Source organism: Petromyzon marinus, chromosome 76 (assembly GCF_048934315.1).
Source record: "Petromyzon marinus isolate PM22_M1 ecotype Great Lakes invasive population chromosome 76, UKy_Petmar_22M1.pri1.0, whole genome shotgun sequence".
NCBI classification, from domain to species: domain Eukaryota; kingdom Metazoa; phylum Chordata; class Hyperoartia; order Petromyzontiformes; family Petromyzontidae; genus Petromyzon; species Petromyzon marinus.
Window position 1 is genome coordinate 2,321,793 of NC_133742.1, and position 12,140 is coordinate 2,333,932.

The window sequence follows — 12,140 nt, forward strand, 5'->3', positions numbered from 1 at the left end:
TTCTGTCCAGGGAGCTTCTGTCCAGGGAGCTTCTGTCCAGGAAGCTTCTGTCCAGGGAGCTTCTGTCCAGGGAGCTACTGTCCAGGAAGCTACTGTCCAGGGAGCTTCTGTCCAGGGAGCTTCTGTCCAGGGAGCTTCTGTCCAGGGAGCTACTGTCCAGGAAGCTACTGTCCAGGGAGCTACTGTCCAGGGAGCTACTGTCCAGGGAGCTTCTGTCCAGGGAGCTTCTGTCCAGGGAGCTTCTGTCCAGGGAGCTTCTGTCCAGGAAGCTTCTGTCCAGGGAGCTTCTGTCCAGGGAGCTTCTGTCCAGGGAGCTTCTGTCCAGGAAGCTTCTGTCTAGGGAGCTTCTGTCCAGGGAGCTTCTGTCCAGGGAGCTTCTGTCCAGGGGAGCTACTGTCCAGGAAGCTACTGTCCAGGGAGCTACTGTCCAGGGGAGCTTCTGTCCAGGGAGCTTCTGTCCAGGGAGCTTCTGTCCAGGGAGCTTCTGTCCAGGGAGCTTCTGTCCAGGGAGCTTCTGTCCAGGGAGCTTCTGTCCAGGGAGCTTCTGTCTAGGGAGCTTCTGTCCAGGGAGCTTCTGTCCAGGGAGCTTCTGTCCAGGGAGTTTCTGTCCAGGGAGCTTCTGTCCAGGGAGCTACTGTCCAGGGAGCTTCTGTCCAGGGAGCAATGGTCTGGCAACTTGGGGGGCAAGGGCGTAGCTTGGCGGGAGTTGTGCATAATCGGGTGGCACGGTGTCTTTCATAGGATGGTGGAAGCATGGCCTGAAGGTCTGGTGGGTGGGCAGTGGTTTGGGGTGCATTTTGTACCAGGGACTGTGACAGCGGCCTTTAATTGACAGCCTTGAGGACATTTATTGTCTCCTTTACGATGAAGTCAAACCGAACCCGGGAACCCTCGCCCTGACTTTGTCTCCCTCAATGTGACCGTGATCTTCGTGCGTAGAACTGGGGATGGACGGTCAAAGTTTTGCCAAAATCCATCTCGTACGGTGACATGGGTGGAAAAATGACCGGAGGTTTGTCCGGGGGGGATCTATGGCTCGATAAGATCGTCGAAGATTTTCTGGAGCTGGGACTTCACGATCCTCGAAGCGGGAAAGACTGGAAAATGATCTGTAACTCAGAATCACTCACAGACGCAGGGGGGTTATATTCAGAGACAGATGTGGTTGTAAGTTAGCGAAACTATTTAAATGTTTCATACCAAACAATCTTTTATTTTACCAGGTAAGGCTCCACTTATTTATGTCGCTCTCAGAAGCTACCTGGCTATCACAAATGATAGCTCAACGAAGTGGTTTATCATCACGTTGGGAATGTGAAGCAGCCAGATACTTTAAACACGTTTTCATTGTGAATGTGGAGGGAAAAACCGGAGGTCCTGGAGAAAAAAACACGCGACCACGAGGAGAGAGCACACACATACTCCAAATATACAGCAGGTGTCAAGGTTAGGATCGAGCTCACGACCTCCTGCATACCAGGCGAGGTATTAAACATCTCCTAGTCACCGTGAGTGGGCTGCCAGGACCAGTTGGTGTCACCGAAGCATCAAGTCAAGTGCTTAAGCAAACCTCCATTCACTTTTCACACTTAACCTTGACCGCTCGTGCAAATTCGAACCTAAACAAAGATAAAGATCAAACGTGTAGCCTTTACCAGACGGTTAGGGCAAGTGCTGTTAGCCAGTAGCAGCGCGTAATGAAGGCCGGAATGGCACACGATGGGATGGGTGGCCAGCACCACGCCCGGCCGCCTTTGTCCCTCCAATGGAAATGTTTACACACAGCAGCAGATATTTATTTGGGGCTGAGCCGACCTACGTGAGGCCCAGGACCGGTTCGGTTCAGATAATCGATACTGGTGTTGGCCGTGAGGGGGAATCGAACTTGGGTGGCCGGGTTCGTAGCGCAGCGCGCTAACCGCTACACCACCGCTCCCCTTAGCATAAGCACTATCGCTGGCACTAATTCGGACCTCAATCCTGGCACCAACCCAGAGTTCAACTATAACCCTGACCCGATCTCTGCAATCAATGTGACCAGTCTCTCTCTCTGCATGTCCGTAACAAATGTGACTTGTCTCTCTTTGCGTAGATCTGTTGTCTGCTGCGAATGTCTCGATCGCTGTGCCGGAGGATCTGGTCGGGGCAGTGCTTGTGAGATGCTCCTTCTCTCCACTGCTGGACATCAAGGGTGGTATCAACCTTAAAGTCACCAAATCCTCAAGCAACAAACCGATTGTGGAAACTTCTGCAGGCACTTATCAAAGTGCACTTTTTGCTAATCAGTGACATTTCCAGTTTTTTAACAATCCCACGCAGTCCGCTTCTCCCTGCGATGTCATCCCTTCTCAGTTTGCACTCTTGAGCCGCTGCCTCCACGACTGTGGTCTTCTGAAGTCTCTCGTTATTTAGATTATCTGGCTGCTGCTGTACATTTGCACGTGATGATAAGCCACTTTGTTGAGCTATCGTTTGTGATAGCCAGGTGGCTTCTGAAAGAAGAGAGCTACATTGCTCTGTGGGCCTTACCCGGTAATTCAGTTTCAATTAGTCTGTGTGATGTAATCAACATGTCCACACTTTCAATTAGTCTGTGTGATGTCATCAACATGTCCACACTTTCAATTAGTCTGTGTGATGTCATCAACACGTCCACTTTCAATTAGTCTGTGTGATGTCAACATGTCCACACTTTCAATTAGTCTGTGTGATGTCATCAACATGTCCACACTTTCAATTAGTCTGTGTGATGTCAACAACATGTCCACACTTTCAATTAGTCTGTGTGATGTCATCAACATGTCCACACTTTCAACTAGTCTGTGTGATGTCATCAACATGTCCACACTTTCAATTAGTCTGTGTGATGTCATCAACATGTTCACACTTTCAATTAGTCTGTGTGATGTCATCAACATGTCCACACTTTCAATTAGTCTGTGTGATGTCATCAACATGTTCACACTTTCAATTAGTCTGTGTGATGTCATCAACATGTCCACACTTTCAATTAGTCTGTGTGATGTCATCAACATGTCCACACTTTCAACTAGTCTGTGTGATGTCATAAACATGTCCACACTTTCAATTAGTCTGTGTGATGTCATCAACATGTCCACACTTTCAATTAGTCTGTGTGATGTCATCAACATGTCCACACTTTCAACTAGTCTGTGTGATGTCATAAACATGTCCACACTTTCAATTAGTCTGTGTGATGTCATCAACATGTCCACACTTTCAATTAGTCTGTGTGATGTCATCAACATGTCCACACTTTCAATTAGTCTGTGTGATGTCATCAACATGTCCACACTTTCAATTAGTCTGTGTGATGTCATCAACATGTCCACACTTTCAATTAGTCTGTGTGATGTCATCAACATGTCCACACTTTCAATTAGTCTGTGTGATGTCATCAACATGTCCACACTTTCAATTAGTCTGTGTGATGTCATCAACATGTCCACACTTTCAATTAGTCTGTGTGATGTCATCAACATGTCCACACTTTCAATTAGTCTGTGTGATGTCATCAACATGTCCACACTTTCAATTAGTCTGTGTGATGTCATCAACATGTCCACACTTTCAATTAGCCTGTGTGATGTCATCAACATTTCCACACAGGTGTGCAGCACGGCCCACTCTTCACGTGACTGCTTCATTGCTTTACCAGCGACGGATGGAGGAGGGTGTGCAACGCACATTAGCGGATCGCTAGCGCGATCCTCATCAAAAGCCCCGTGCCAAATTTCATACGCGCAAATTTTTTTTGCTAGGGATCGTGAATCTTGGGTGGTTGACGAAGGAACGTTGGGGTGACCGCCGGTGGTTCCTCTCCTTGCAGATCTACAACTCGTACGGTGAGGATTCTCGACCTGACGTGGCCACATTCGTGGGAGACCTGGCCAAGGGCGACTGCTCCCTCTTGCTGCCCAACGACTCCAGGGGCTCTGTGATCGATTTTAGTTTTCAATTCTACAACGCGAGTCGACTGAACGCGACGCTGAGTGTGGTTGAAGGTGAGTGAGAGTGGAAGCGGGGGAGTGTGGTGCCCACGTCACCGCATTTTCTAAACGCACTTTACAATTGCCCAGGCCGTGTTTGTGCAAATATTAGAGAGGTCTTGGCTTTGGTTGTGTTTGGTCACGTGATTTGAAAAGTGAGCTCGTCCTGTTCCCCTTCATGCATCTCTTCTGTGTGACCTGCATCGTGAATTTATCCAATGCACGTGAAGCTGCGTTGAGTCGCTGGGTGGGGGCGGTGGTGCTGGGTCCGAGTGGGGGTCACGTTGAGCCCCCCACTCTGTCTAGGTTCTTGACACCGCCGTCCGTGTCTCAGCAGCTCCACAGACGCACAGCGGTGCAAGTGGCACGACTGTCGCTGCGGCAGCGGAGACCTCGCCCACAGCAGGTCCCCACTTCAGGGGCTGGACGGGGATTGTGGTGGCAGTGGTGGTGGCAGTGGTGGTGGTGGTGGTGGCTGTTGTCATCTTCATCCAGAAACGCCGTCGGTCGTCTGGGAGCTCCCCCGGCTCACACAGGTATGTACAGTACGTGTGTGTGTGTGTTGAACTACTTTCACACCCTACGTAGCCAACCGTAGCTAACCGAAGGGGTGGGGGGAAGGACAATAAAATGATCACCCAAAGCAGTTCTAAAGAAATTAGTTTTTAACCTCTAGCCCAGGCACCAGGATCCCCCAGCCCAGCTCCTCAATAATGAACGAGAACGCAGGAAGCTGGGCTGGGTTCTCAGCGGTGCTGAGTCGGCACCACTGGGGCCAATTCCTCGTGAACTGTGTCCAGATGTTGCTGTGTGCAGGCACCGTGCGGTTTGTAAACTCGTGTTCTTGTTCCTCAGTGGCGATGGGCAAGCAGACGTGCACGGTGATGTGGAGGAGAATGGGCATCCACTGATGGTGGCGATAACGAATGGACCCACAGAGGCAAATGGAGATGTGGGGACAATCGCCGCTTGAAGTGATCACCGGCTCCCCCATGACCACCCTGGCCGGCACCCGTGACCGCTCATAGCCACAGTGCCATGCAGGAGTGCAGTACGGAGTGCCTGTGGTCCATGGGTTGTTGTCCCAGATCTTCATGGCTTTGTCATCTTTTCCTGCGCAACGTTAACTCTCCAAACTCCTCTCTGGCAGCTCCAAATCCCTGAACGCGGAATTCCACACGATCCAGAATACCGCTGCTGCCTCATCTCACGACTTCTATAAATGCAACCTTCATCATCCCAATCTTCAGATTCCCCCCACTGGCTCCCAATCCCGTCCCCAATCGACTCTGCAAGATCGCACTCTCCGCCTCCACGATCCTCCATAGACTCTACGCTTCCTCTCCCCTCTCACCTCTGTGCTCCCCACCACGTGTTCTCTCAATGTCTGGTCGCTTATTAACGCCCACCGCGTAGCCCAGTGGGTTCTGGGGAGTCTCACAAATCTGTGATTCGTGAACCCTCAACTCCATAGCGCCCGATCAGTCTCACCGCAGATTCCCCCTGCTCACGTCCAGGCTCCAGACGTTACAGACTTTCCCTCTGTCTGTGTCTCTCCTCGCCTGGGCTGCACCACCGCTGTCTTCCCGTGAGCTCCATGCACATTCCCTACAGCCCCTTCCTGCTCTACTGAATGTGTCAGCATTGTGTGTCTGTGTGTGAACCTGAGTGGGTGTGTGAGTTGTGTGCGTTTGCTTGTGTATGAGTGTGAGCCAGAGGGGGGTGTGGTGTTGGAGTGTGGTTGTGGTGTAATAAGAGTCGTGTGTGTGTGTGGTGTTAAGGGACCAGAATCTGTGTGAATTGCCCACACAATGCACGAGATTGACAACTCAAGAGGTTCTCACACTGGACTATTTGGCACACTCTTTATTGAATGTCTTTTACGTGCACTATGCGCTGCTATTCCAGAGGTGCCTTGAGATTGCATGTTAACTACTGTCTATGTTTACCGTTGTGGAGTATTGGTCAAGAGGAGTGGTTGAACCTGTGGGCTATGGGCCATAGCCCATGGCAATCCACAAGGCCGTGGGAATTGCTCTGCAGAACGATTTAAGGACCCCACAATGTTACTCACAAAGCCATCTTTCTTACTGCAAGTTCTTCGTCAAGTTTGTTTAGAGGGTTGGCAGTGAACTTTTCAAGTTTTCAAGTTTCATTTATTTAGGTATAGCCCTGTGAGCCATGCGGCTCTTAAGTCGGGTGCAACCGCAACAAACAAAATTTGAACACAGAACATCCCAAAGCGACGATGCGCAACAGAAACATCCTGGAATAAACCAGCAAATATTCCACACAAAAAAACGTATTAAAACGCTGTGTGCAAAAATCACAATGTGGTGCAAGCCAACAACAACAACTATAAGACAATTTAGATTAACCATATGTTTTTGAATCACCAAATAAAGCTATAAAACAATGCAACAACAGTAATCATAGGAACTGTAATTTTAAATTTAACAATAAACGATATACATAACACTTAGGACAAAAACCTGCAGCCATAGCTGGCAGCACGACACTCCCAGTGTATGATGTGTGAGTGAGTCAGTAGTAGCGTGAGTGAGTGTATGATGTGTGAGTGAGTGAGTGTATGATGTGTGAGTGAGTCAGCAGCAGCGTGAGTGAGTGTATGATGTGCGAGTCACTGTATGATGATTGAGTCCGTATTAGGTTGAGTGTATGATGTGTGAGTCAGCGTACGATGTGTTAGTCAGCACATGATGAGCGAGTCAGTGTATGATGTGTGAGTGAGTCAGCGGCAGTGTGATTGAGTGTATGATGTGCGAGTGAGCCAGCACACGATGAGTGAACCTGTGTATGATGAGTGAATGGGTCAGTGGTTGTGCGAGTGTATGATGTGTGAGTAAGCGCATGATGAGCGAGTCAGTGCATGATGTGTGAGTGAGTCAGTGCATGATGTGTGAGTGAGTCAGTGTATGATGTGTGAGTGAGTCAGTGTATGATGTGTGAGTGAGTCAGTGTATGATGTGTGAGTGAGTCAGTGTATGATGTGTGAGTGAGTCAGTGTATGATGTATGAGTGAGTCAGTGTATGATGTATGAGTGAGTCAGTGTATGATGTATGAGTGAGTCAGTGTCGGCTCCCTCTGCTCGCGCGGCGCCCCTCCCCCCCCCTCCGGCTCCGTCGCCCCCCCCCCCCGGCTCCGTCGGCCCGCCCCGCCCCCGTCGGCCCCCCCCCGGCCCCCTCGGCCCCCTCGGCTCCTTCTGTCGGCTCCCTCGGCCCCCTCACAAACGGCCCCCGCCAGCCGCTGCTCGGAGCGCGGCCCGGGGAACGCCCCGGGAGCGCACGTGCGCCTCAGGCGGCCATCTTGGATTCGTCTTCTTGGTCTTTGTCGAGCACGCAGAACGAGTCGAGGAAGGGGAAGTTGGCCGCGACTTGCTCGAAGTCCTGCTGCGAGATGTAGCCATCACGGTCGTGGTCGTAGTTCTTGAAGACGGACTCCACGACGCGCTGCTGCACGTGCTTGTTGATGGTGGCCGCGTCGGGCTTGGGCGACACGCCGGAGGCCCACTTGGCCATCACCACCGGCTTGGAGGGCGTCAGCGGTGTTGATTTTGGATTCCGCGGTTCCCTCATCAACGTGGGTCCAGGAAGGTTGGAAACCACTGGTCTAGAAGTGCCATATTTTCAGTGAGAGTAAGACATTGGTTTAGAAGCCTCATGCATTATATAATTAGTGTTGGGAAAATGTTGCCTTTAAGGGACAGATTTTAACGTATTTACGGTTGGAAAAATTGTTTCATGAAATCTGTGTATTGCAAGCATTGGCTGTTTTTAAAGCATGTAAACCTATGGTATACATTTTTTGCTATGAGAAAACATTGGTGTAAAACCACTCGTATTTTCTATTTTTATAGAAATGAACCTTGTGTCAAAATCGTCATTAATCAATTAATTTTTGGCGACTCCGTCCCACCGCGCACACAAACGCCGCGACCCGCCTGGCGTGGATCGTTCTGTGGTCGTGTCCAAGCGCAGAGGACGAATGCGCACAAGAGCTGAACAAGCGAATGCATTCCATGCTTGGGTATGGGCAGGACCATAACAAGTCGTATCCAAAGCTGCTCAAACTGCCTACACGACTGATGTTTTATATATATTTTATTATTGTATTGTTTCCCTTCTACGTGGTGACTTTACCGAAAGAACCAAGAATATGAATCACTGCAGTCACGAAAGCTTTAAGTAAAAATGTTTACGACTGAAGTCCTTTATTTGTCATGACGGTTTGCATGATACAGTGAAACTGCTCTCTAATCTTCATTATTATTTGTGACCTACCAATGTCTGCAGCCAGGATCAATCGATGACAATCATAATACCTGCAGATATTTAACAGATGAGATGCGTTGCACCGTTAATTCCTCCTGTTTCATAATACTTCTCTTGTCCGTATGGATCTGTGTTTTTTTTGCTGTTAAGCCATAGTCCCCACATACCGCTCGGATCAATGCGGATAAGAGGGGCGACACGCTACACTGTAGAGTAACATCGGTGTAAACGCTTGTTACAATGTGAAAACGCGTACTATGTTATATACTGTTTACAAAGTGTGTTCACAAATCCACACTGTGAAACACGATGATTGACAGAGCGGTATAAATTATTGTTTCGATAGTGTATTTAAATAGAGGTACTGCAGGTTACGAGTTTTCAGGTGAAGAAGAGCTAAGTATTTATTTACGTAATATAATATTAACATAATATGTTTACATTATAATATAATATTAACATAATATAATGTTTATGCAAGACCCCGGGGTCCCGCCATGAGGTTCAAATGCTGGTCGCCAAAAACTCATAAGGCAATAAAAATATAATAAATGTTTCAGCCATACCGAGTGTTGTCTATTAATCATCTTATCACAAAACGTCTGCAGCTGGCAAGCTTCACTGCAGCAGGCAAGTGGACACTCGCGAGGGGTTCGTTTTGCACGGCACTAAACGTGAACGTTCATCTCAAGGGCAGGGCCCTGGCTCAAGCTCCCTCCACCCCTCTCCATCTCCCTCCACCCCACTCCACCCCTCTCCATTCCCCTCCAGGCAATTTGGCACAAGTGTTTGTAATCACAAGCGAAGCGTCGTACTCGAATTGTAAATGTTGTGGGCTTACTCTCCATCACACCGATGTGCTGAACTAGTCGCTGATTGGCACGTTTCTTGTTCACGTGACAAACCTTACTTATTGGCCGTGTGGTGGCGAGTTCACGACATGTTCATGTTCACGCGATCCAACCCTAACCGCCTGCGTTATGAATCACTGAAACTCATCACGCAACTGCACTGCCCCCTGGCGGTCAAACTACGCCACTGCACAAATCCACATCGACCAAAAACCCAGCGGATTCGTCTCCTTCACGTTCGTCTGTCCCCTCCACATCAAAAATACAAAAATAAAATGCGGCCACAAAAATCTTCCTGTGAGTGCACAATTTCAGCAGCACCCTTGGTGGTTCCAAAGCCAGGAAAAAAAATCAATCTGGACCGGTTTCGACATTCAATGTCTCATCAGCAGTCAGGATCGCTTGAGAATATTAAACACGGCGCTCGATGTGACGAAGATAAACGATGAAGGTGCAGCCCCTGCAACGGCTCGCTCACTGCCACTGCAGGCGGAAGGGCTTCCAATAGAGGGCGCTCTGCACAGCCCCTCTAGCCAGGGGCAGAGGGCTTGGCGATCCGTGGTGGCTAGGAGATGTTAAACAAAGGGGTGCGAGGCTGCAATCAAGAAGCACTGGGCGAGGTCGTGACCGCGTGCGCGCAGTGTCCATGCGTTGTGAGCGCTGTCCATGAGATGTTTGTTGACAGTTTCGAAAATGACGAAAAATAATCATCGGTGTTTACCCTTTCTGGGAATAAACAAGAGCTGTGTTAAGATGTTCAAACACCAAGCAGGTTATACCTTTAGCACGGCACGAGTTCGATTCGCGCTCACGGCCAACACCGGTGACGATCATCTGAACCGGTCGTGGGCCTCAACTGAGTACCTGGTGTAGCGGTGTGTAGTGAACATCGCCACTGGGGAGACAAAGGCGGTCGGGTGTGGTGTTAGCCACCCACCCCCTCGTGTGCCGTTCCGGCCGTCATAGGTGCTGCTACTCGCTAACAGCACTTGACCCAACAGTCTGTTGAGCATAACAGCTGTGCGGTTCATTTGGCAAGCGCGAGTTCGCGTTCACAAGTGGGATGGTTAAATATCTCGCGGAAGCTCGTGTTCGTAAGTCGGGTGCTCGTAGTGCGGGTGTTCGTTGTGTGGGTGTTCGTAAGTGCGGGTGTTCGTAAGTGCGGGTGTTCGTTGTGTGGGTGTTCGTAAGTGCGGGTGTTCGTAAGTGCGAGTGTTCGTAGTGCGGGTGTTCGTAAGTGCGGGTGTTCGTAAGTGCGGGTGCTGTAAGCCAAGGACTGCCTGTTTAAAAATACTAAAACCAGTCTGCACTGAGCAGCAGCAGCAGCACCGTGCCACCCCCAGGGTGTAATTACTTGCTTGCAGCGCGGGACAACAGTGTAGTCCAAAAAAACGAAACTTCTGTCCGATTCATATTCTTGGTTCTTTCGGTAAAGTCACGGAGAAGGGAAACAAGAAAATAATAAAACAATAAAATTCTCACGACGTTTCGACTGCAACACAAGCAATCATCATCAGGTGTGAAAACCACAGCAAGAAAGTTTGAAAAAAGTGGCGTTGTTTTTAACGTCAGCACCACGGAGAGCGATTTGGCAGTTAATCAGATGGACGAGTCCATCTATGTTCGGAAAAGAGGAGGGGGGAGCCGAAACAATAATGGATGCGGTCTGAAAGCCACCGTAAGCGTGAACAATTAATTAAGACCCGAAATGGTTTATCAAATCCTTCCAATGATTGCTAAACCAGAATCCATCTTCTCGGTTGAAATTGTCTCTGTGTTTGTATATGTGGATAGCCTCATGAACGAATCTCTCATGGTAGCCAGATGTCTTGCAGATAACCTCTGTCTTGGAGAAGTCAATGTCATGTGAGCCCACTGAATTATAACAGTGATCTGCCACGGCTGAGGTGTTGGTCCTACCGTTGTTTAGATCTGCTTTGTGTTCACGAATGCGGTCCGAGACGTCGTTTGGTTTCTCCAATGTATCTACTATGACAGAGGCAACTTAGTTTGTAGACGCCAGGGTACCGTATGTCCGGAATCACATCTTTTACAGACGGAACCAGATCACGGATTTTATGTAATGTGTTGAATCGGATCTGGATCTTGTGTTTAATCAAGATTTTGGAGATATTTTTGTGATCCCTGCAGTGTAGGGTAAAGTGATGGTTTTGAAAGGCTCCTCAAGGGGGTCCTTCTTCATGGTTGGAGTGATAGCTTCGCGGATTGTTTAGTCGGAGTAACCATTAGCCTTAAGAGCTTGGTGTACGTGCTTGAGTTCACTGGGTATGTGTTCCTGGTCGGAGATGCATTTGGCTCTATGGTGTAGAGTCTTGATGAGGGAATTCTTCTCTGCACCATAGAGCCCAATGCATCTCCGACCAGGAACACATTGCCAGTGAACTCAAGCTGTCATTGCGAGGACGGATGGCCGTGGTCTCGTGGCCACCCCTCGTTGCGTGTAGGCGGTGTGGGCATCTGTGACGTGGGCTGAGCTACACGCCCATTAGGAACCCCCCCCCACCCCTGCACCAGCACAAGCTCAGCGCCGCTTGGCCCAGCGTCCCCAGCAAGGCCATCGTGATCCGAACACGGCCACCGTGAAGACCCCCCCCCCACCCCGCGCCTGATCCCACGGCTTGAAGTCAGCGGTGCCGACTCCCCGTGCCTGACGCGGCCACCGTGAAGCCGCGAGAGGCAGAGGCGGAGAGACAGAAGCACCCAGTGGGGGGCCTGAACAGTGCCGGGTGATCCTCGCAGCAAAAGCAGCAAATGCCACGGGGCCCACACTTTCAAGGGGCCCGTGCTAAATACTTTCAAGCTGTCAATTCCGGTTCAGTGATTCTGCACGTGCTCTGTTACTATAGTACTACACTGCCTTCAACTTTTATGAACGACCGGGTGTTTAAGGTGAGCGATTTGTCGTATTATCTGGCTGTATAGCAAATGAAAAAATGCAATTACTTTACTAAGCAAGTGAAACATT

The 12,140-nt window shown here is 49.6% G+C and overlaps 1 protein-coding gene across 1 annotated transcript in view; it reads left to right on the forward strand.

The window, feature by feature from the left end:
- Positions 1-8,864, forward strand: part of LOC142907244 (uncharacterized) — a 29,590-nt gene extending 20,726 nt beyond the window's left edge. The window contains exons 3-6 of the mRNA XM_076056513.1: positions 2,093-2,154; positions 3,851-4,025; positions 4,345-4,546; positions 4,866-8,864. Of these exons, the coding sequence (XP_075912628.1) occupies positions 2,093-2,154; positions 3,851-4,025; positions 4,345-4,546; positions 4,866-4,983 (557 nt within the window). The 3' untranslated portion in view covers positions 4,984-8,864. The remainder of the gene's footprint in view (positions 1-2,092; positions 2,155-3,850; positions 4,026-4,344; positions 4,547-4,865) is intronic.
- The last annotated feature ends 3,276 nt before the right edge of the window (positions 8,865-12,140 follow it).